The following is a 26335-nucleotide window of genomic DNA, read 5'->3' as shown; positions in this document are numbered from 1 at the left end:
GGGCGGGGCAGGGGGGCGGGTCTGAAACAGATGTCACAGGATCGCCGCTCCTTTAGCGACTCACTACAGCAGATCAGGCGGGGCCGTGGTCAGACACTGGGCTCTCGCACGGTGCCTTGACGGGCACAGCCCTGGGAGGACCCCGATGCTACGAGCCGCGCCCCCTCTTTCCCCCTTTTTTTTTTTGCAGGCGCTGCAGCCGTCTCAGCGCACCTGGGGTAACGGTTAGCTTCGCCCACTCCCCCCCCCCGCGGCTGGCAGCGCCTCGCGCACGGTCTCAACCCCACCACTCCTCCCGCGCGCCCGGAAGCTGGCCCCTGGGCCCGCCCTGACCGTCCCCGCGCGCCCCGGAGCACGTGGCCATGCCCGGCTGGGCTGTTAGCGCGCATGCTCAGTGTAGGCCAAGCCGCTCGCAGCAGCTGACGGGCCGCTGTTTGCGGCTGGGACCGGCCCGCCGCGCGCCCATGGAGGGGAGCCTGGTCCGCGCCTTCGGGGGCCTGAGTCTGCAGCCCCCGGCCCGGGCGCGGCGCCGCTTCAGCAAACGCCTCTACCTGCTGCGCGGCCTGCCCGGCTCCGGGAAAACCACGCGGGCCAGGTAACGGGGGGCGCCCGGGTGTCGTGACCCCGCTGGGGCAGGGACGCCCCGCGCTGCTCTGGGCCGCTCCCGCTGCGGGGCTGCCGCGACAGGGCAGGGTGTGGCGGGGCCAAGCGCCGGCCTTGCAGCCACCCCGGGCCGAGGCGTCCCTGTCCGCCGGGGGCACTAGCGCTGGCGGGCGGGGCCCAGTTCCGGGACGGGAGCGAGGCGAGGCCGGAGTCGCGCTGCCCTTCGGGGCACGTTTGCTGGCTGCCCCGCTCGTGGCTGTTGTCTCATGCGGCCAGCGTCGGCGGGGCCTTTGCGGCCTTAAAGCGTCTCCCGAGTCTGTAAAGCGGCAGCGGCCTCAGCTGGGTCCCGCCCTTTTCTGCAGCGTTGGGGGAGGAAGTGCCGGGTTCCTCTCCTCGGGGCTTCAGGAACAGCGGTCCCGTGTCTGGCACGCTCCTGGGTGGCGGTGGTGTAAAGTGAACGAGGTGGCAGCAGTGGCTTCGCACTGGGGGAAACCCCGCCCCCGCCCTTTGCGGAAGGAAAGCTAATGTAGAAACTGACTATCGCTGTTGTATCCGTTTTGTTAATAAAGTTGAACTGAACAGAAATGTACACTAAGCAGTGACTGGACCACATAGAAGCTGTGACTTTTCTTCTTTTAGTGTATTCTTTGACTTGTACACTGTGCCTGTCAACACTTGTTAGCCACTTTACCTACACAGACCAATTCTCATCTCTGTGATACCTTTTCTTCCTCCTGTTGTGCACTCTCCACCTCTCATTGTTCATACCTGGTGCTTAGCCTTTGGAATGACAGGTTTCAAAAGCTCCTCCCTGCAAAACAAAACAAAAATCGTTGCTTTAGTTTAACTCAAAGATAAAGCAAACTTAAGGCCACTTTACTTCCAAATGATCTTATCCACACAAGGATTAATATGTTTTAACTAATATGTGTTAAATTCATGTGGTTAATTAATTTGGCTTAATTTCCCATGCAGACAGCTTCAGTGAAGAGAAAAACCTTGGATTACACAAGAACTTTACGAATACCACACAGTCCTGGGGCCTCTGAATTATGGCAGCCCTAGCATTAGAACCCTAAGCAATTAAATAGGCAACAAATAAAAATCTTGGAACTGTACCAGTTGTTGGATATGGGTAACCTATGATGCCTTTCCCAATCTGAATGATGAAATATCCATTTCAGTATGCTTTCTAGAACTCAATGTCTTTCAAATTCTGTGATTAAAAACACCTGAAAGCTCTAATTATTTCCCCAGCAATGTTATCCATGAACCTGGAGGCCTCTCCCCAGCTGCTTACTTGCATTTCAGCACCTACGCAAAATGAAGCTGAACATTAACTACTTGTTTTCATGGACAGAAACAGGCATATAGTTAAGTCTGAAATGGTTATATGGAAGCCTTGAAGAGTTAATATACAGTGCTCTCAGCAAAAAAAGGACTTTCATTTTATCCTTATTGATGTAAAACACCAAGAATGTAGAATGATGTGTGAACTTGAAAAATAATGCTTCCCAACTCATTTAGTTATTTCATATAAACAATGGACAGGAGAGGTGACAAGACAGAACCCTGCAGATCTCATGTGAGTGCCTCTAGAGTGGACAACAGTTGGCCAGCGTGACCTTGTGGGATCTCTCCAAGAAGAAGGAACAAAGCTACTGAAGAGCTGTTTGTCCATTCCACAATACCTTGTGTCAGCATCATCAATTGCTGTTGAAAAATCCACAGAACCAGATGTTGGTATTCTTTTTGTATTGGTTTTCTTTCCTTGATATATTAAATTTCAAAAAAAAATTTAAAGTGGACCTTCCATGGGCACATACAAGGACTTCCCTAGAAACCCTTAAGCAACATATGTCATCATGGACTATGTTCTCATCCATTATATACACCTACAACCGTTTGCAGTTCTTTTATCAGATAAGTCATCTGGGACATCTCCTTCCAACAGTGCCTGTACTGTATGAGTTTTTTTCTCTACATACGGTATTTTTGTATTGCTATATTACTATTACTACTCTTATTACAAGTAGAGATACAGTTCCTATCCAGAAGAGAGTAAACCAATACACAGAGGATGAGAATTCACAGCTCTAAGTGTGGGGAGAGTATCTGGTGGCTTTATGCTACCTTTACCTCCTCCCAGTCTTGTGGTATTCTGGAGGGTGGAGAGGTCTCCAGCATAAATTGGACAACCCTGGGGCTGTCTATGTTACAACAACCTGCCCAAGCTGCCCTACGAGCCACAGCAGTGCCTGGAATTCGCAGTGCTGTGTGCTTCTGTCCCACCACTGACACATACCCCTACACCAGGGCTTGTCATAGAATCCTCGACCAACAACCTTATAGTTCTCTTCCACTGCACCTGCGCTGGGGGAAATCCTCCTCAGCCAAATACAGGCTTTTCAGTCCCCTTTATGCTGCTCTGGCTCTTTTACCTAGCATAAAGTGGCTGGAGCAGGAGTGAGGAGCTCATACAGAATATTTTAAATAGTCTCAAGAAACACCCCCAGTTCAACTTTTTAAGCAGGAAATAATTGCCTCTTATAGTTAAAGCCCATTGGAAAGTTGGTGTTAGAGTTCAAGCAGAACAGGAGAGGGGAAGGAGAAAGATATCATGGTTTATGTGCTGGCTTGTAAAGCTAGATATTGAAAATATTTGAATGATGAGAATTTCATTACAAATAGAGGAAATACTGTTTCCCTAAAGCAGCCTTATAGTCAATTCTAGTGACAAAATTGTTTAGCAAGATGCAAAATATTTAAACAATTTATTGTAAATAAAAGTTATATATTTTATAATCACGCTAAGACAATAGAGTGTAGGTTGTTAGGCAATAAAATGGCCCAACCCATGGGAATTAATATTAGCAGTTAGACAACTGTTCCCTATCACATTTTAGTACTTAAAGTCCAATGACATTGTTTAATAATAGAAAACAGAGCTGATAAGGTTCAGTTACAAGCATCCTTTGATCTTGCTACCAGCTATGTTTTCTGTCTTTTCTTTCTCTATATAGTTTTGTGTGTACTAATCTAACTAATACGTGGGTTTTTCTTTTTACAATTCTGCTCAAAATCTACTACTAAATTTGTATTAGTGACAAAATTTCCCATTTTCAATGCCTGGTGTAGATTTTGATAAAATGTAGGCATTATGTTGTTCAAGGTAATATTTATGGTGACACTATTGATAGTGATATAACTTTACTTCAGTTAAAAATCAACATGTACTTAATATGGGTAGACTGACATGGGTGATTTTTAGGAGTAGTGTGTGCACTTTAAATAATAAAGGTCAAAAGAGAAAACTTTTGACAATTAGTCTTTTACATAGACTGTAAAAGAGTTTACAGAAAACATGAGAACCTATTACTTACAATATTTCAGTTTGGTTACTTTACAAAGCCAGATGTAAACATCTCCTTTCAATTAATGTAAGCTTATGCTCTTGTCAATAGGCATTTACATATATGCTTCTAAAAACAGAACATATCAAATGTGCTAATGATTCATAATTTGTAATGTACATTGTGTCATATAATTTTCTTTTTGAAGCACAAATAGATTGGAAGCTGTTAGGCCTAAATACCAGTGGGGTGAAACTGGTAATGCTAGTTTTGAGTTTACAAACACCCTGCAGATACAGTCTAGATAGCTATGAGGATGAATATCAAAGCCACCATGTGAAATATGTGAATGTATGTGAGCTGTGTCTGGAGTGAGATAAGGCAGAACAATTAACTTGTCCTGATTAAGCAGCTTATTTTCTCAAATTGTGAATTTTACTAAAGGATGCTTATCTGTTTTCTTGCTCAAGAAACTTTGAAGTAGCAATTCTGAGGGGACAATATTATTTCTCTCAAGATAGCCACCTCTTCCTCTGACAGTCAAAGAAAGAATGGGCTGTTTACTCTATCTAAACTATTTGTTTACAGTAAAGGTCATGATTCGGAGGCTAAGATTGAGCCAGAGGGCAAGACAGTGTTTTGCAACATCAGAGTTAAGAGACAAGGTTAGTTTAAGTTTATCAGCATACAGAAATACCAGTTTCATTGCCACAGTGACAGCATGTTGGCAGAAAGTAAGTGTTCGTTTTTAAACACATACATCACCATATTTTTTCATTTTGCAGCAGTTGGAGTTAAACTTTCCTGCAACTAAATGATCAGTAAACGTATAGGCACATTCATGCAGAATGTAACTTCTGGACAGAACTCAAGATCTTGCTCCAAGATTTCAGGGACAATGTGATGGTGGTTGTTTAATTTGGTTCTCATGCTTATTTTGCTAAGTAGGGGCTGTATTTTGCCAATTCTGAGTGTGAGAAACTCCCAAACAGTTGGAGTTCTTTGCACAGAACAAGGGCAGAATCAGGCAGAAAAAGTAACTGTTTACAAAAGTACCAAGAGTATTTTTTTTTAGACATCTGTGCTTTAAAGCAGTTATGTGAACATGTTTCAGAGTAACAGCCGTGTTAGTCTGTATTCGCAAAAAGAAAAGGAGTACTTGTGGCACCTTAGAGACTAACCAATTTATTTGAGCATAAGCTTTCGTGAGCTACAGCTCACTTCATAAAGCTTATGCTCAAATAAATTGGTTAGTCTCTAAGGTGCCACAAGTACTCCTTTTCTTTATGTGAACATGACTTCTTTTCAGAGGTTGGAAGGCATAGATTATGTAGCTGTATGACTTTTGCAATGTGGTGTAGTAGCAAGCACAGGACTATGAGCCAAGATTCTCAGCAGTTGACTTGGTCTGTGATCTTGGGTGAGTCACAAACTCTATGGCTCAGTTTCTCCAACTGTAAATTGGAGATAATACAGTAGAGCAGGGATCGGCAACCTTTTGCATGCGGCCCGTCAGGAAAATCCGCAGGCGGGCCAAGATGGTATGTTTACCTGCAGCGGCTGCAGATTTAGCCGATCACAGCTCCCACTGGCTGCGGTTCGCCGTTCCAGACCAATGAGGGCTGGGGGAAGTGGTGTGGGCCCAGGGATGTGCTGGCCGTCACTTCCTGCAGCCCCCATTGGCCTGGAGCAGCGAACCGCTGCCAGTGGGAGCTGCAGTTGGCTGAACCTGCGAACGTTGCAGGTAAACAAACTGGCCCACCACTGGAGTTCCCTGACGGGCTGCATGCCAAAGTTTGCCGATCCCTGCAGTAGAGACTCAAAGATACGAACACTATAGTTACGGGCTGACCGGTCAACTGGACACCATGTGAAACCGGAAGTAACCAATCAGGCAGCAGCAGAGATTTAAAAAAAAAAAAAAAAAAGCATATGCTGTGCTGTGCTTATATTGAATCTTAAAGGTAGGCACATCTGGGCTGCCTGCCCCTGCCCCCATCCCTACTCGCGGGGCAGCCACTTAACAGCAAGATGCTGTGCCTGCCAGCCCAAGACAGCCAGAGACAGCAGAGCAGGAGCAACGCTGGGGTCTGCGCAGCTTTCACCCCCACCCCTCCTCTGGGAGTTGGTTGTGCTGTTTTTACACCCCTTTCTGCTCTTTACACATACACACACACGAACGGCCATACTGGGTCAGACGAAAGGTCTGTCTAGCCCAGTATCCTGTCTTCCAACAGTGGCCAATGCCAGATGCCACAGAGGGAATGAACAGAACAGGTAATCATCAAGTGATCCATCCCGTCGCCCATTCCCAGCTTCCTTATTTACTTTCTCCACACCAAGCATGATTTTCTAGACCTCAATCGTATACCCCCTTAGTGGTCTCTTTTCCAAGCTGAAAAGTCCCAGTTTTATTAATCTCTCCACATATGGAAGCCGTTTCTTACCCCTATCATTTTTGTTACCCTTTTCTGAACCTTTTCCAATTCCAATATATCTTTTTTGAGATGGGGTAACCACACAGTATTCAAGATGTGGGCATACCATGGATTTATATACAGGCAGTATGATATTTTCTGTCTTATTTTCTATCCTTTTTGTAAAGATTGCCAACATTCTTTTTTGACAGCTGCTGCACATTGAGTGGATGTTTTCAGAGAACTATCCACAATGACTCCAAGATCTTTTTCTTGAGTGGTAACAGCTAATTTAGACCCCATCACTTTATATATATAGTTGGGATTATGTTTTCCAATGCGCATTACTTTGCATTTATCAACCATGAATTTCATCTGCCATTTTGTTGCTCAGTCACCCAGTTTTGAGAGATCCTTTTGTAGCTCTTCACAGTCTGCTTGGGACTTAACTATCTTGAGTACTTCTGTATCATCTGCAAATTTTGCCATCTGTTTACCCCTTTTTCCAGATCATTTATGAATATGTTGAATAGTACTGGTCCCAGTACAGACCCCTGCGGGACACCACTATTTACCTCTCTCCATTCTGAAAATTGACCATTTATTCCTACCCTTTGTTTCCTATCTTTTAACCAGTTACCAATCCATGAGAGAACCTTCCCTCTTATCCCATGACAGGTTACTTTGCTTAAGATCCTTTGGTGAGGGACCTCGTCAAAGGCTTTCTGAAAATCTAAGTACAAGACATCAGCTGGATCCCTCTTGTCCAAATGCTTGTTGATCCCCTCAAAGAATTCTAGTAGATTGATTCTTCCCCAACAAATTATGTTCATCTATGTGTCTAACAGTTTTGTTCTTTACTATAATTTCAGCGAGTTTGTCCGGTACTGAAGTCAGGCTTACTGGCCTGTAATTGCTGGGATCACCTCTGGAGCCATTTTAAAAAATTGGCATCACATTAGCTATCCTCCAGTCCCCACACACACATCCCGACACACCCCTACCTCTGTCGGGAAGGGAACAAGCTTGCAAACTCATGCCAGGCTGACTACGTTGCTCAACTGCTGCTGAATCCTGGCCTGGAGTCTCAGCTGCTGATCTGGAGCCTGAACTGCGCTTTGTTCAGAGTTACGAACATTTCAGAGTTACGGACAACCTCCATTCCCAAACTGTCCGTAACTGAGGTTCTGCTGTACTTACCTTCCTGGGTTTGTTATGAGGCTTAATTAATGTCTGAAAAATGCTTTGAGTTTCTCAGAGAAAGATACTAAAAATGTAAGTGTAAAGTGTCACACTTGTGATAGTTTTCTCAAATCTAATGATGCTATGTTTATTTTTTCAAATGCAAAACCAGTGTAACCTTGTCTATTAATAAATCTATATAAAGAGAGCGTATACTCTCTCCTTCTCTATCTAATTAGGCATTTTAAGATCCAAAAAGGGAAAAAATAGATAACACCGAAACTTTCACCTTTGTGTAGTGTATAAGAAAGTCCAGTTAATTATGGTCTCAGAGACCACCTATTCTATCAAAAGCAACCAAAGAGAAGGATGTTTAGGCTAAACACAAGATGCCTGGGATTTTGAAATTTTAAAACATTTAAAATAATAAAATTCTGCAAAAGCAAAATAGTTCAAAGTTAATATACTTGCTGTATTATCACTTTAATTCATGAAAACCCCAACATTTGGCTGTATATCACTACCGTCACATTATATATTGCTCAAAGAAACAAAATGTTCTAAAATCTTTCAGATGTCTAGATTGTAATGAGATTCAATATGTAAACCTAAGCATGGTACAAAGAAAATGCATGTTTTTGCAATAGAACATGCATACCTTAGTTAGTGGCCCTCCCATTCTGACATGCACAAAAGTACTTGGACATGTGATCGAAATACACAGGCTTTGGTTTTGTGGAGTGGATGGGAGGCAGGCTCTCAGACAGCCATCCAGGCAGCAGCACAGGTTTGTGTCTGTACTGCTGCTGCACATACCACTTCCACCACAGAGCTGTAAGGTAAAACTGACCGGCATTCTGTGGCTGCCTCGGCCAGTGTCTGAAAAAGAACAATGACATCTTAGGGGAAGGAAGATAGAAAGAGAGAGCTAGATCAAACTGAAAGGGAGGTTGGAGAAAGCAAATAAAGGGATGAAAAAAGTCAGGGAAGTGGGGAAAATGAAGTGTGGGGAGGGAGGAGAGGCAGACAGAAGGGAGGCTGGTCCTCCGTTTTAAGACCAACTTGGTCTCTCACTCCTTGTGTCATCCAGGGATGAGAGAATTGAGGAGGGGATGAACTCGGTTGCTAAGAAGAGGTTATCCCTTGTGAATTTAAGGTCTCCCCAGCTAAAGAAGCAGCTCCAACTGGCTCAGGAGGGATCTACATACAGACTTCTTCAGTTATGTTGCATGCTTTAGGTGCCACTAGTACTCCTTTGCTTTATGAAGGCTACTCTCAAAAGCTGGAATGGGATAGAATCTGTCACAAAGAGGGGAAAAGAAGTAAAAATGAAGCTAGGCGGGGCAGGAGGGAGACAAGAGAGTATAATGTGTGTAAACGTAGCACTGTCCTTTACTGGGTAGAATGTTGGATCTGCTCTTGTGAGTTTCCTAAACCCTAATACTGCTACAGTCTAAAGGTATTTCTATTAGTTCATGTGGTAGGGTACTGTGCTTTTGGTGCAGAAAAACCTGAGTTATATGACCGTAAAAGTCCTGGGTAATCAACAATATGTGGTTTAATTATAATTATGAGATCATGTGTAAGTGACCAAGAGAAAGAAAGCATATCTGGTGGGGAGTGGGAAAGAGGCAAATACAGGAGAGAGAGAGAATGGTTTGATTTTAGAGGCATTTGAGGAAAAATTAATTACATTTGAGTTTTGTGATTATGAGTCCAGTATTCAGTTGGACTGGCAATTGAAAGAAACTTAGGAATATCACTAACATTTTATAGTTTTTCCTTCCTTCCTCATTTGAAATGGGAGGTTGGAGGTCTGACAAAATTAAATTAATTTCTTTCACTGAGAGTAATGGTTTATCCTTGCAGGTGGTTTTAATATGTAGTTGAAGTCTCAAGCACAGAGCTTGCACTAGAGTTCTGAAAGACATGAACAGCTCTTCTTTTCTCTGTCTAATGTTAGGGTCATAGATAGGCTGTATCATATGCCACAGTGAACTTTGGCTCTGCCACATCACACTATCTTCACAAAATGTCTGTAGGTTATTTCAAGTTTCTTTGCTCAAACCTAACTTGAGTGAATTCAGGATTTTTGTCATGAGGCTCAGTCATGCAACATCTTTGTTCCCAAACCAACTTCCAGATGGTAACACACAGGTACAATAGCTTTTTCTGACTACCATCATTGGACATTTATCCATGAAATTACTTCAGCAAATACAATGCAGCAGCATTTAATTGAAAATTAGCCCATTAGGATGTTTTGGACAGAATTTTCAAATTGAGTGCCCTAAGTTGGGCAGCTAAATCAGTGGCCTGATTTTCACAGATGCTGACTTTAGTTTCTACCCTTAGTGGTGCACAGCACCCTTGAAAATAAGGCCACCGCTTTAGGTGCCAAACTTTAGGAACTCATATTGGAAGATTTTGGCAGTACCTACACAACCTAAGTGTTATTCAGAACAACTGAAATAATTGCAAATATTGGTCCTGCCTTGGGGTTTTATAGGAAATAGATTTTACATTGAACTTAAATAAACCAAAAGATCTTGCAGTCTGAATGCTTTTAATAACTTCACTTAGTAATATAGAAAGCAGAAATAGGTGGTATTGGATATATTAGTCACAACAGTCACAGGACTGTCTGCAAAAGGCAAGTTAAAAACAAGAGATGCAAGCATGGAGTACACCAGAGGAATGTACCATTCTAAGCGGTCTAACCCATTAAAACACTTGCAATACACCTCAAACTCACACAAGCTCCAACTTGTTTTCTTGCATTTTTAAGAACTATTTAGAATAGCTTTCAGCAGGTCTAAACCAATTTAGTGCCAATGTGGACAGCATGAAGATGCTTCAGATAGGCCTCCCACTACTGCCCCACAGGGGACTGATGGCCTTTCCAGGTCTTCCTGTTTCTGTAAGCTATGCCAGGAACTGGAGGATAGGTACCCAAAGGCAGTGCAAATTAAACGGTTGAAACAATGCCAGTATGGACAAAAGCAAGATAGTGTGAATTGATATATTGGCAGGCTCTAATACAAATAGTTACAAACAGCAGAATTCTCCACTGCAGATCCAGCTTTTGGATGGTGAAGTCTATGGAATTTTTATAATACAGAGGCTAGTTCTGGCCATCAGCCAGTAACTACTGAGTCACAGCTGTATGTGGCAGTAGCTACCATAAAATAGCACTCATTTAACTGGCAGATAAAAGCCACAAAATAGAAAAAAGGAGCAAACTCAGCAGCTGAACTGTACTGATACAAATTTATGAAGAATAATTGCACAGTCTAAACCAATATACAACATAATTTACAAGTGAGGAACTTCTAACAGCAGACAGATTAAGGTAGACAAGTACACAGACAGATAGCAAACAGAGATAAGAGAATTAATCTTTGGCTGTCTGCCTCTCTGTTTATTTGTAGACAACCCAAAGCAGTTCCTTCCCTGCTATTGCTCAACTAGGTAACACATTGAGAAACAGTTTTGCATCTTAAGAATTATGGATTTGGTAGTTTAACCCTTTTTTGAGAGCACCCTGCACTCTTGAGATGGATGTGGGATGGGTGACCCCTACTCTTCATAACCATAACCTGACACTGTTGCTGCCATCTATCTTTTTTCTCTTTCCTGTCAGTCTGCTTTTCTGTCTCTTCTCTTTTCTCCTCATTGTCTTTTCCCCTGTATTTCTTTTTCCTTGCTCTGTTACCGGGCTCTACTCCTCTCTTCCACCCTTTCTGTTGTAGTTCTGACCCTTTCCCATCCCCATTCACCAGAAGAATCCATGATGTCTAGGGTGCATGATATCCACTGATGGCACCCAAGGCTGACTGGAGTGCTGAAGGAGTGGAGAAAAGAACTTGGGCTGATGGGCAGCTGCCTGAGCCTGAAGTCTTCTATATAAGAGCTGCTCCCCCTATCAGCTGTGTGGGGGGCCACAGTGGGTACAGGGAGGGAAGGTGGGTGGCTTTCAGTGCACAACCTGACATTTTATCTGCAGACACAGCAATGCAGGAGGAAGGTGGAGATTTCACCTGCAACTTTCCCACCCATGTTAACTTCTCTTCTGCCCTGAAGCTCCTAACTTGCCTGATCCCCCCTCTCACCTCCCCGACCACCGGGAAACATTGCTTTAGAAGATGAAAGATCTACAGTGAAATTATCCAATAAAGAAATTTAATGTTCTTTTTAAGAACGCGTATAGCCAGTGTTGTCTTTTCAACGTGTGCGGGGCTACAAATGAAACAGTTACCTTAAAATACTTAACAATGAGGTTGCAATTACAAAGTTTTCAATAATAATAATAATAATAAATAATTAGTTGGAGGAGAGAACTGAGTGGAAAATAAATATGAGAAAAAAAGAAGTAGAGCAAGAACATGTGATGAAAACATACCAAGTAGCAATGCTCAGGAAAATAAAAATAAAAAAAAAAATGGGGATCAACAATCAAAGCAGTGAAATAAAAATGGTAGCAGGATTTTAAATAGTCTCTGAAAAAGGGCAAAAGGGTTGGAAAAATAAAAAGTTTAGTGCAGAGGACATTAGACCATTGGTAGAAAAAAATAAGTGAGGCCATCATCAAACAAAAGGATAGCGGGTAAGACTGAGAGCTTCAAATGTGAGAGGAAGGAGAGATCCATGGAGACACACACACACAAAATTGGAATATATGGAGCACAAGAGCTCAAAGAGGCAAGACGACAAAAAGAAATTAACTGAATGCCTGCTTGGCTAATGCACAAGACATTAATTTTCTCGATGTGCCCTATATCTGACTGTACAAAGTGACACTATCTCACCACAAGAGTCAATATACCAATCATGTAATATAACTACCACGTAATTTGATCTTGGGACAGAGCATAGTCAGAGCTGTTAATGCTTCCCTCATCCATGGGTCTGCGCACATGAACTGAAACAAAAGAAAAACAAATACTGGAGCTTCCCTCAGTACCCCTATTCTATATTTAGAGTGTCTGGCTGTTTTAAGGTGGTGACTAGTAACTGGCCAATTTGAAATTCTTTCTAATCCAAATAAAAACATTTATGAGTAGAAGAAAATCACAGCAAAAAATATGAAATTGAACAACCTATTCACATATCTGTTGTTACTGATTAACAGCAGTTATGTCTTGCCCTCCACTAACTGCTCCTTTTGTCCAGTATCAGTTCTTAAAATGGTCTGAAAAAAGTGAGGGGGGTAGGTAGGAGGGGGGTCTAGCTACAGAAATGAAATTGTTATCACATCGCCTGACTTTTCATTAACTCTGGCCCCACATCTGTCTTCCTACTCTTCCCCCCCCCCCCCCCCCAGTTCTTCCTACAGTTCCAATTGTTCTTCACCTCCCACTTTCCCAGGCCTGGGAAGCTGCAGCAAGGTCCCCTTCTCCCCTTTCCCAGGAGGGGTGTTGCAGAGAGGCAGGGTTGGGGGGGGGGGGGAGAAGCAGAGGAACTGGCCAGTTGGTCAAAGAAAGGCAGGTAAGAGGAAGGGGTGTAGCTGCACTAAGCTGGTGGGCTATTTAGCTCCCTCCTCCCCTCCTGTGAGATTATTGCTGGGTAATTGAGGAGAGGAAGCTTTGCCTGCTTCCTGTAACAGTCCTGATTGTCTGGACTGTCAGGAGGGCAGGGCAGTGGGAAAAGCAGCCAATCAGAAGGGAGTTTCCCCCCAGGCTGACCAGAAATGCTCCCTCAACAATCCAGCTGGAGTTGTAGAAATGTTATTTGTGGGGTTAGTGTCCCCTTTTGACCAGGCACACTTTAAGCATTCCTTATAGCAGTTCTTCAGCAGTCTGAGTCTAAGCATAGCAGATAGATTATGGACCCCTGCAGAAGGGAGGCCAAGGCTTAGCTACCTCATTGGAACCATCCCTGAGCAGCGGAGTTCCTAAAGAATTGGATTGATGGAGAGCTGGGGCCCAAAACCAGGTGGTGATACAGGGCCTCTGTATAGGTGGTCCAAGCCTCCCTGGAATCCACCAGGTTTCTGGGAAGGCCCAGTATCCTCTTGTGTGGATGGGCAAACCCCATCCCCCTGATGGATGCTGAGAGGAAAGTATGGTTAGGTCTATGTTTCAACTTTGAGTCAATAGGAAAGGAACATCCTTACTTCCCACTGCTGATTAATGGGATATTTGAAAGGTTGCTCTTCTCATACCTAAGAGAAAACATAAGTGTCCATACCACAAACAACTCACCTTCCAAATTTTCACTGGTAATCTCCAGACTGAAGGGTCATGGAAACTGAACTATTGGTCACTCTTGCAGGTGCATCAACCATGAAGCATATAGGGAAGAAATGTGCCTCTGTCCATAGTGGACCTGTTTTATGTTAAGGGACTTTAGCATCAGTTCAGTAGATTTAAACATATTCACTTAGAAAAAATGTTTAATTATAAAATGAAATAAAAGTTACAAACTTTGGAGGAAAAGGGATAAGTATGAATTACACATACAGCTAACACGCCTAAGTAAATCAACAAAAAGTCAGTGGTAGACAAAAAATTGTTGTGATAAAACTCTTTGTATTACATTAAAAGAGTAGGAAAAATGTTGATTAATCATGCTAAAATTTATTTACAAATATGACAATGCAGATGTGTGTGCTATGTAGCTAAAAAAGCAAAAAATGAAGAGGTAGGATAGAAGGAAAAAATATGAAAACTGGTAGAACAGAGATGAAAATCACATCTTCCTTGGCACCAAATTATGCCCCTTATCCACTCCACCTGTTTTTCCCAACCGTCTTTGAAAAACTGATGTTTCTTTATGTACAAAGAGTTTTTCCTTCTTTAAAGGAAAAACTCAAATGATCAGATTCTCTTTGTTTCCTCCAAAAAGACAGATTAGCTTGAGGTTATTGATAACTTTTTGGAAATTTACAAGCATTCCCCCTTCGGCTAACTCAGAAAGACAACTGGATTTATCAACATGATTTATGACTTAGACTCACATGTTGAACACTCATTGTTGATCTCTCTTATAGATTAAAGGAAGGGATCAAAAACATGCCCTTCAACTCCATTCCTTTCTGCCTGTCTTCCAAGAGATTGAGGAAATATTTTAGTTTTCTTTGAATTGGTATCTGCAGAATGAAAGCATTATGCAATTCGCAGTCAGTCATGCAAATTTTTATTTGTAAGTTATATAGTAAAGGAATAGATTTATGTGCATTAATCCTTCTCTCACCATTTTTCAGACAACTGAAACGTGAATTTCCTGGTGCTGTGATTCTTAGCACTGATGACTTTTTCTTCACGGAAGATGGCACCTATGTGTTCAGTCCTGATTGTCTAGACGAAGCACACGTATGGAACCAAAAGAGAGGTGATGGAAACCATTCCTAGTTTCTTCACAGTCTTAATAGATTCACTCATATCAGTCTGTCTACGTACTTATATGGCCTTCAAAACCATAACATTTCAGCTTAGTATCCTTGCATTATAGTGACACCCAAGGATGAGTGAGAGCAAGTTTAAAGTTGATCTTCCATTGAAGTGCATGGCTTGTCAGTCTTCTTAAAAACCATAGGATTTACAGTCTCCAACTTTGTTCTCTAGGATGTTAAAGAAATAAATTCAGTATTACATGAACGAACTTTGATAAACTCATGGCTAATTTTGTTTTTAAAAAACTTTTTTAAGCAGTACATACTTACTATAGAAGTGCAGATGTTGCGAAATTTAGATATCGATGTGGTGTAGAAACTCCAGCTGACATTGTTCAGAATGTAGCAGCTTAACCATCTACAATGATTGATTTGTGGCTTTTACACTAGGTATTTGTTGTGTCAAAGAGATGGTTTACAGAGTTTATTAGAAAGATATTTACTAGGTTTGGGAGCTGAATAACAGTAACATTTTAGGGAGAAAATTGTGACAGTCTTTTAAAGAGATTGATGAGTGTGAACTTGTGTATATCAATATTACAACATTCTATTTACTCCTGGGGGGATTCTCTACCAAAATATTAAAAATTCTGCACCAAAAAGTTAAAAATTCTGCTTGTTTTATTTGTCAAAATAATGCAATATAATCACACCAGTTTCAATTGTTTTGGTAGTTATTTAAACTACAATACTGAAAAAAGTCACAATAATTATTCAGCATTTCCTAAACACATGAAAGTTAAGTTACAAACAGTTGTAACTAATACCCTGCATTTGAGTTATCATCCTGGATTTTCATTTAAATTACATTTTGCCAAACAGGAAGAAAAAAGTAGAATGTAATTTTGAATTGCTCAGACTTTCACACATGAAAGTCATACAGTTTTGCTAATCATTGTCCTGTACCTGGCTGGGTACTTTGGGAAGTGCTTGGTTCTGATTGTCCTGACATTTTATTGACAGCTTGGTAAATGTTTTATTTGCCCTTAAAGTCTTTTTTTTTTTAAATGGGTAAATAAAATAAAGCCTGAGCTGTAATCTAACTCTATTGTGCCACTTTGGCACAGGAAAAAAGTGAAAAAGCACAGATCTTCCTAGCTGATTCCCTTACTGTCATTTATAAGGCTTTACATCACTCTGGCAACGTAGCAGCCTTAAAATTGTTTACAGGTTTTATGCTCCTGGGGGAATTGACTGCGAATGGGAACAGTTAACTAACAATAGGAACATTAACAATGTTACTAGGCAGGCAGGCTGCTCCATTTCTGCCCCAGGGAATGAGATCAGTTAAGTAGCAGGCAGGCTACTACATTTCTGCCTAGGGGACAGAGCCTTCCTCTTGCATAATAAAAAGCCCTACCCCTCCATGCTGGTGACTCTCCCTGGTTGGCAGGCATGCACACCCAGCCCCGCCCCCTGACAGTGATCAATGTCTCCCTGTGGTGATTTCCGTCTCTGAGGCTTCTCCAGGCACACTGGAACAGACGTGCTGCCTGGGAAGAGGCGCATGTGCCCCCGCAGATTTCTTTTGCATTTTTCTGCGTGGGGGCAGAATTCTGCCAGAAGTATATATTGTACCAAAGTGTATTTATCTCTGCTAGCAATCACCCTTTATAAATATTTCATTTACATTGCTACTGCTTATATAAATCAAAGTATGTTCTAAAACTAAATATCAATATTTAGAATAAATTATTTTTAATTCAAGTTTTACTACTGAGCACATCCACTGGCTACTTAACATCTTCTAGCAATTTTAAAAGCGTTAGCTGATTACAGTCCATCATTATTTATTTTCATTGTGATGGGCATAGGCACCGATTCTCCATGGCCCCGCCCCTGCACCACTCTTGCCCCACCCCAATTCCACCCCTTTCACCCAAGTCCCCGCCCCGTCCCACCTCTTTACTGCCTCCTCCCCCGAGCACGCAATGTCCCTCTCCTCCTCCCTCCTAGAAAGTCCTAAGCACCGGCAAACAGCTGTTAGGTGGCAGGTGGGCAACGCTCGGAGGAACGGGGTCATGGTGCACTCGGGGGAGGAGGAGGCGAAGAGGGGGTGCAGGCGGGGGGAGTTTGGCTGCCGGTGGGGGTGGAGCACCTGTTAATTTTTCCCTGTGGGTGCTCCAGCCCCGCAGCACCCACGGAGTCGGTGCCCTATGGTGACGGGCCCTCAAAGTCCAAGTCAGGAATGGGACGCCACTTTGCTGGGGGGCCATACAAATAGAGCAGCGGTTCTCAAACTGTGGGTTGTGACCCCAAAGTGGGTCATGACACCGTTTTAATGGGGTCAACAGGGCTGGCATTAGACTTGCTGGGGCCCAGGTTGAAGCCAAAGCCAGAGGGCTTCAGCCCTGGGCAGTGAGGCTCAGGTTACAGGCCCCCTTCCCGGGGCTGAAGCCCTTGGGCTTTGGCTAGTCCTATTCCCCCACTGGGGCATCAAGGCTCAGGCTTTTGTCACCCCGTCCTGGGGTCGTGTAGTAATTTTTGTTGTCAGAAGGGGGTCACGGTCCAATGAATTTTTAGAACGTCTCAAATAGAGAATGTCTTCAGTCTGGATCCATCAGTTGTCTGGTGCCACAGGACTCTTTGCCGCTTTTACAGATCCAGACTAACATGGCTACCCCTCTGACAGTTGTCTGGTGTTTTTGAGCTTTATTTAATGTTATGTTACAGCACATAAAGCAATGAAGAATGGGAAATCCCCGGTTATTATTGATAATACCAACATCCACGCTTGGGAAATGAAGCCATATGTGATTATGGTAGGGAAAACTCTGATCGACTATCATTCTAAATGCGTAGCTATGAAATTTAAGAGGTGGACTGATTGAAAAAAAAAGGGAAAATATTTTTAAAAATTAGTATTTCAATTTTTCTTTTGATCTTCAGTTATATTTATCAACAGAAGTGGGTGAAGAGGTTTGCCTGTGTACATGCTAATAAATTCTTTAGTTCAGTAAGAGCAAAAATCATGTGAAAATATTGTCTGTTGTTAAACTTACCTGATAATTACTGAGAGATCAACCTGTAATTTTCCTTCCCCCAATAATAGTCTAGATTTAACAGTTTCCGTATTGTTTATCTGACAAACATATAAAGTCCTAATTTATGGCCTTAGTTTACAGCTTGCTGTGTGGAGATCACACAAAGAGTCTAGAGGCTGCATTTGTATCAGCCTTTAATGGTTGGCAGAGATGGAGCTTTATTGGCAGTCTTCCTAGTATGATAGTGAGGCCAGTTAGTGCTAATATTTCAGTTATGCTTGAGTACAGCCACCTTAGATTGCGATCTTGTTAGAGTTTAAAGGGCTGAGACCTCCAAGATGCAGGAAATAATGGTGGTGGCAGCTCTGTGTCCTCTCAGCTGCTACCAAACTAGTGCTTGTGTGTAATTTTTCTAATGAAAATCAAGGTTGTCTCCACTTGTGGATGAATGCATAGTAACAGCAATCTAGATCAGAGGTTCCCAAACTGTGAACTTGTGGCTGGTCATGTGGTGCTGGCTCTCCCGCTCCTTTCCAGCTACTAAATTGGATTCTTTTTAAAAAGGTAAAAATATTTTAAATACTTTTTTTTCTAATCTCACTTTTCCATCTAAGCAATTGCTGTAGTTGCCACAGACATGTTATGTAATTGTGAATGGGAAAGAAGATGATCTGTGTGATTAGGAGTGGAAAGAATGTGGACCACCCTCTAAGTTTGAGAATTCCTGGTGTAGGTGACTAGGCACATAGTAAATGTTAAGTGCTAGCATAAATCTTCAAGAGATGTAAAAGATCTACATGGTAACTGCTTTAAAATTTGTTCACTTTTTCAAATCAGGCACGTGAGAATAACTATGAAGTTATATTCCAAGAACCTGACACACACTGGAAATTCAATGTTCGAGAGTTAGCAAGGTACATCTTTTTTCCTTAATTCATCAGCTTGCATCTCAGTTACTTCCACATTTGTGCTAGAAGAAAGAGCAAGATTGTAAGATGCTGCTTCCTCCTTGACCATTGACTAGAAATAGTCTAGTAAATGATTAGTCGAAGACGGCTGAGGAATAGTTTTGTTAATTTAGTCCACATTGAGAGCTAAGTAACACCCAACAACTCTAGTCATGCTGAAGGGTATGAATCAATAGGAAGGGGTTCATTTAGATTGTAAGCTGCTCCTTAGATTGTAAGATCCTTAGGGGCAGGGATCATGTTTTTGTTCTGCACCAAGCACAATAGGATCCTGGTCCACGACATGGACACCTAGGCACTACGATAATACAAATAAATGAATAACTATAATAATACCTACATTTTGTGACTTATGCACTTAAAATATAACCATAATATTTCTTTAATATAGTTTGGGGAGGAGTGGATGCTACATTAATAATATGCAATAAATCAGTCTCTGAAGGATCCTTCTTCAGATCTTGACTGACATCTATAAAAGGGACAAAATATTGTGGGTCTCAGAAGTGTGGCATTGTTTGCCTTATCCATGTTGCTTTTAGCTGATTATGACGATGATTCTTTATTTGTGTTATGGTAGTGGCTGTGAACCCCAGTCAAAGATCAGTGAGTTTTCCCATTTTGTGCTGCACAGACAAATACCAAAGATGATGGTCTCTACCCAGAAAGCTCACAGTCTAGCTGTCAGACAGGATGGAAATGTGGGCAAAAGAGATAAGTGGTTTGGGGACGGGGATGAGGTAATAAAATGAACAGTTTAGCTGCACAATGAAAGTCTTGGGTTGCCTAACCAGTGCCCAAGATGGTTAGTGATTTGCAGGCATCACAGCAGAAGTAGGTTTTAAGGATTATTATGTATTTGTAGTAAGAAGAGGACCTGAAACATAAGGCCTTGTATCAGAGGCCTGAACTAAAGTAGAAGTTAAAACTTTGTTATATGAGGCAAAGTTAGGTTGTGAGCAAGAGGAAGGCCCTGCTCACAGAATTTGGCAAGCACAGGGCTGGTATTGCAGAAACACATATTCCTAAGAGGTGCTGGGCACAGAGCACTCACGCAAGCACGTTCCAGAGGGTGGTACCAGAACACCTCCATACCAGCACATTCCCCAAAGATAACAGGAACACACTGACCCATCCTAAAGATAAGGTCAGGATAACAGCATAATAAATAAAAAAGTTTTAATCAAACCAACATGTACAAGGCAACGGGTGGCACCCTAATATGTCAGGAGCAAAATTTAACTTGTTTGTATTGGTGTATAAAGATGTATCTCAGAGGGAGTGTCTTTGGCCAGCCTAGGGGGCAATGGAAAGTCCCACCACTGACTGAGCTGCGTCCATTGCGACAAGCATACATGTCTTAGTACCCTCGTAGAGTCTGCCAGGTGCTATTACCATGTTTTGTCAACAATAAACCTGGCCAGGTGCCTTCGCTGAAAACCGAGTCTGTGGATTTATTGGGCAGTTTAATTGAGGTCTGTAGTCTCCTCTATCTCTGCAGAGCTGGGACAGCACACTGAATGAACACACATGCAGTCAACATCTGACCATAGTATTAATTTTAGGGTCAGCTTCCTAATGATTTGTATTTTATTCTATTAATCAGTGGGGTGAATGTCAAAATTTCACCCAGCTGTGCAAGCAAGTGGATATCTAAACCAAATCTATCAAACACACAATTTAAGGCAACACATTGAAAAGTGATTCAGGTAAAGACGGAGGGTGGATATCAATGAACTATTCAGTCAGTACACACTGTAAAAGTGTCCCGATTTTGAAATGCTCCCCTATCCCTTAACTAAGAGTTGTACAAGATACAATGGGTTACCTTCGATGGCAGGTGTTACAGCCCTGTCTAATCACCATCTCTTTGTGGATGGTCACTAGGCTACTGTATTAGATCCAAACCTTGGATCTCACATATTTTTAAGTCTACCGAGTCTGAGAAGTGTCCAGAAACTGTCTAAGACTAGCCTTTCAAGTACACTCCTCGGGTACAGACTCCAATGCTGGTACCCCTTCTAGGGATGTGGGGCCCTTCAGCCCAGTTGCCCCTAAGCCCCAAGACTAGTGCAGACCCAAGTCTAACTCAGTAGCTCATGCACGCTCTCTAGGGTTGTACCCACATGGTTTACCACTTAGCTGTTTGAGGGCTACATGACAGTTAAAACAAGGAACACGCAGACTTTGTAAACTTAGACAAAGCACGAGATATACAGATGTATGGAAAAACCACCCCACATGCAAGACCCTGCCTCAGTTTCCTCACCACTCTGAAAGCCCTTTAGGTATTAATATTCTTCAGAAGATCCACGGTCCTTTTGTATCCCCTCTCCTCCTGTCAAGTCTTCCCTTCTGGTTTTGCTCTGGACTCCCCTTGCTAGAGAGTATCCCTTTTTGACAGCAGATTCTAGCACCTTTGTCTCTTTTGATTCTTCCCTTGGGGGTTTTCCATTCTCCAGTCCTCAACGTTTGTTGCAGCAGATCAGAGGCCTTACCAAGTCTTTGGTAGTCTCCACTGTGCTGGTAGGACCCTGAGTCTGTCCTATGCGGAGGGTGGCTGTGTTCCACTTGGGCTTGAACAATAACAGATCTTGACACCTGTGTTGTATGGTTCAGTATCAATGAGTGGGCAATCGAACACCATTGTCCGCCTTTCTGCAGATGTGAACTGTCCCAGGACTGAGCTGACTCTCTGCACCCATGTAGCAGACATCATGATAGTAATCAAAAAGAGCTACATATAATATTCATAAAAATAATAAAGATATTGCCCATGTTCTTCACAGCAGTTTCAGCGGACTTGCCCTTGTTCCAAAGGATTCACCTAAAATTACATTCTGGCTGCCCATAAAAATATTTGGGTTACATTTTGCAGTGAAGTGGCCAACAAAGCTTTGAAAACTAGGTTAGCTGAGAGGTAGCAAAAATGTTAAAGCCTGACCCAGGGGGAAAAGAATTAGTGCATTACTGAACACAGCAGGAAGGTTTGCAAATGTAAGAAAATCCATCTGATACACTTAGAGAGGTAAATACTTACATTTTTCTTTAAATTTTAATTCTATAGAAGAAACAATCATGGTGTCCCGAGAGAAAAGATACAGCGCATGAAAGACCAGTATGAGCATGACATTACTTTTCATATCGTGCTTCACTCTGAAAAACCAAGCAGAGATGGCAGAAATTCCAATGGAACAAATGCTGCTCACAACACTGGGGCTTATTCCAATATGTGTCCAACATTCCCAAACAGAAGACCACACAGCCGCTACACAAATGAAAGATCATTTAATAGAGGTGGATTCCAGAATGTATTTCATTAGGGTATAAAAGACTAAAAAAATTTACTAATTTTACTCTCAATTTTTGTATTTTTCTACTAAATCTCTAAATCAGGAGTTATTTCTGTTAATTTACAAGTCTTAAAATATCACTGTAATGTTGTTTTGTCAATTACACAATCTGAGACCACTAAAACCAATATAAACTGTACACATCATCCCTGTCCCAGTACACCCCAGTGTTTGCCAATTTTCCTTGTTTAGTCATGTCTTAACCTTTGATTATAAATTTTGCAGGGTAGGGATGCAGTTTGTCTCTTGCCTGTAACAATCATGAACATTTATGGTGCAGTGTAAATATTATTTCTTCCTGTCTTCCAGGCCCATTCTCTCTCCTTCTTCCTCATATACAGTCTCTCACTAACGCCAATCACTTCTTTCTCCTTAATAGTTCCAGAATCCACCCTTTCTTCATGCTCTTTGTTGCCAAGACACTTGTCCATGTTGTAGTCTTTTTTAGCTTCTCTACTTTCTCCTGTCTGGCCTCAGTGCTTCTCACTTCTTCTCACCTCAGCTTGACCAATGTAAACTTTCAATTCTTCCATTGGTTTCCTGTCTTCTTACAGGAAATTCACCTTACAAGACTCTACACAACCTTCTTCCTACCTGCATCACTGCTTTCATTTCTCATGCTCTTCTCAATTCTTTCACTTTTCTCCCCACTTTCCTCAAACTGTTTCATGCCGTCTCTCATGCTGCCCCTCTTCACCTACTCTCTCCATCCTCATCTGCCCACCACCACCTCTCTCCTCATTCAGACGCCTTTTTTTAGCAATCCTTTTTCCCTTCCCTTCATTAATCATCACCACCTGCCTACCCTTTTCCTCAACTGTTGTTCTGTATTTGTTTTCTCTTATACTGTACTCTCTTTAGGACAGAGAACATATTTTGAAGTGCAATGTGAATTACTGGCATCATATAAAATTTTAAAATAAAATAATACTAATAATAGAAAAAATAAAGACCTAAATGCTAATAATTCCATATCGGGGACATTGTAAAACCACAAGAGAAATAGAACAATTTACTAAAGACAGCTGAGTCAATTGTCTTGCAACCTTACCTTGAGAAACGACCAAAAATGTTTGTAGTTATTCCTTTGCACATTGTGTGGGTTTTTAAGACATTTTATCACAGCACTAAGATAATTCAAGGTATGTTGACATTACCTAATATGACACCTAGATAGTTTGAAGACGCACAGCCTGATTTTTAGAGCTTCTAATATTACTATTTTGTCCTCTTCTAGCTCAATTTTTGTCTGTTTCATCCCTGTTGCACCTAGTCCAGCAGTTCTCAAACTTTAGCAACCTGGGGATCCCCATTTTTATTTAAAATATTTCGCAGACCCTCAAGCCAGCTTCTAATATTCCCCGGGGGTGCTCAACCCCTGCTCAGCCCCAGGCCCTGCTCCCACTCCACCCCTTCCCCCAAGGCCTCACCCCCTACTCCTTCTCTTTTCGCCCCCTCCCCCGAGTGTGCCCCTTCCCCGCTTTTCCCTCTCCCTCCCAGCATCTACTGCACGACACTGAACAGCTGTTCCACGGCATGCAGGAGGCACCGGGAGGGAGGAGGAGGAGTTGATCAGTGGGACCAGTGGCCCTAGACATGACTTGAGGACCCCCTGGAGTACCCTTGCAGGCCTACAGAGGTCTGCGGATCCCAGTCTGAGAACTGCTGATCTAGTCAATATCCTAAACTTTTGAGCTCTCTTGGGCAAGGGCACTCTATTGCTTGTTTGTACAGCTCTTAGCACAATGGGCCCTGATCCTTTATTGGGGCCCATAGGCGCTACTGTAATATAAAACTAATAACAATTAAATGGGGACTGTGGAGACTCGCCTCTGAAAGTTGGGCTGTAGGGCCTTGTTCTTCAATTTGGTGGGCTAAAGTTAGACACCTAAATATGGATTTGGGTACATTGTTTTAGGCATACAAGTTTGAAACTGAGGGGTTAGCCTTGGGTCTCATGGTTAGCCTTGTCATATTAGACCATGTGAAATCTTTTCATTCCTTATCACTCCAGGATGGACAGTTCACATACACTGCACTAGTTATGGAGTTATCTGGCATTTGATGTTGTGTGTCACACAGTATCCATGAGGAACATAACACCCTTTGTATAATATTACGTATAAGAATTTGTGTACAGATATTGGGCTTTTTCTTGGTGCTTGGGTACTGCTCTACACTCTGGTTCCTGCTTTATGGAACATCTCTTTAGTCTTGTTATTGTGTAAAACTTGATTTCTCTGGTAATTTAACTGGAAATGCATTTTCTCTGTTTATGTGTTGCAGTGTCTGTAGATATGAAATCACTCTGCCTCGATCCGTGAAAAAGGGTCACAAAAACATTAAAGTAGCCTGAGAATAGTGGGCTTATTTACAACAGAAAAAAATGTAAACAGGAAAAACAAATACATTTTGATGTCATGGTTGGCTTTCAAGTTGTATTGCTTTTCACTGTGCAAACTATTGACCAAGTAGAGGGATGGCTTCCCTGTCAGGTAATCAGGAGATGCAACTCTGGCTTTATAATCAAAATAGACTGTGAACAGAAGAGGATTAAAATACACGCAATGTTTGAGATTTATAAAAAAAGCAAAAAAAACCCAGCACACATTAATATGCATTGTTTTTCAGGTCATTTAGGAGGCCTCATGTGCTAAGACTCAGGGAGATTTGGGTGAAGAGGGAGAATTTTGTCCTGATATTTCAAAAACAGAAAGTTAGTCAAAAGGTAGTCAGACAAGCAGAAGAAATCTAAAAAACTTTGTAAGTACTTGAATGTATGGAAGTTTTCTCTTTCTAAACCATGTCAAATAAAAAGATAAAATGGGACTTTTTCTTTTCTTTTTTTTAAGTGTGAGAAACTAATCTACCTTGAAAACATGCATGACCACAACCAAAAAAATAAAAAAGAATAAATATGAACCGTTTGTGTATTATAAAGTTTGGGTATTAAGGCATGCGAGCTGAGGAAGCCTTTGCCGAACCACATCATCTCTGTGTCTCAGTTTACCTGTCTATAAAAATTGAGATAATGTTTACCTACCTAACTCACACAGGAGTTATGAGCATTCACTAGATAATGTCTCTATAGTGCTTTGAGCACCCAGAATGTCAAAGAACTCTAAGTATATCTTTATGGTGTGGACAAGCATGTTGGCTTAGCTGGTGATGTGCCTGATTTCTAGTGATTGCTTTATTAGGAATGTGGAATTTATTATCTGATCGTTTTCTTTCTGCTAGCAGCTCCTCTCCTTATTCATCTCTAATGAGTCAATGTGCCACACCTGTGGAATTCAGAGACGACACAATGTTGTTGCTGGAAGCTCCAGAATTAAGCCCCGCCCTTGAGCTCCGGTCACCAAGAGAGTTCTTCCAAAATTGTAGAAATACTCCAGGAACCAATTATTAGCATTAAGACAACAGACTTGATATATCAATGAACCTTAAGGCAAAGAGAACCTTAAGACAAAGAAATTCTATTCCAATTGTTTATCAGGGTGGATTGAATGAGGAGAGGAGCTGCTAGCAGAAAGAAAACCATTAGGTAGTAACTTTCTGGTTCTGCAGCACAGCTTCTTTTCTCATTCATCACTAATGGCTGGTAGCAAGCAAAAAGAAAAGGAGGACTTGTGGCACCTTAGAAACTAACCAATTTATTTGAGCATAAGCTTTCATGAGCTACAGCTCACTTCATCGGATGCATAAAGTGGTAGCAAGCAGTGAATCATAGAGGGGGGAGGGTGGGGAAGAAGGAACAGAGCTTTAAGCATTATTATAATAGAACAATAGGTAGAAATAAAAGTGTTACTCCATATAAAGCCAGAGCTTTGTAATTTAAACAATTCTTTGAGGACAAAGCTAGTAGCACCTTCCGACCCTAGATCAGTACTACAGAGGAATGGAAAACTACTTTGAAATCTTTATTATGTGAAGTTCATACAATTTCCCCCCACAATACCAGTAGGGTCCTTGTAGAGAGAGTCTTGATTCCTTCTTCATAAATATTTTCCTAGATGTTTAGCATGCCAACTGGGGCAGGATTTTGACATCTTGTTGCAGCAAGTTGTGGCCCTAAGGCCCTA

The 26335-nt window shown here is 42.0% G+C and overlaps 1 protein-coding gene across 1 annotated transcript; it reads left to right on the top strand.

The window, feature by feature from the left end:
* Positions 1–347: 347 nt before the first annotated feature.
* On the top strand, positions 348–25075 carry N4BP2L1 (NEDD4 binding protein 2 like 1). The gene is made up of 5 exons (XM_084617687.1): positions 348–595; positions 14760–14887; positions 17622–17710; positions 18770–18846; positions 21968–25075. Exons 1-5 carry the CDS (start codon positions 363–365, stop codon positions 22221–22223), a joined length of 783 nt encoding a protein of 260 aa, XP_084473813.1. The 5' UTR covers positions 348–362; the 3' UTR covers positions 22224–25075.
* The last annotated feature ends 1260 nt before the right edge of the window (positions 25076–26335 follow it).

This window comes from Lepidochelys olivacea (assembly GCF_965140295.1).
Source record: "Lepidochelys olivacea isolate rLepOli2 genome assembly, chromosome: 1".
In the NCBI taxonomy this organism is placed as follows: Eukaryota; Metazoa; Chordata; order Testudines; family Cheloniidae; genus Lepidochelys; species Lepidochelys olivacea.
This window is presented reverse-complemented; position numbering and strand designations above follow the sequence as displayed.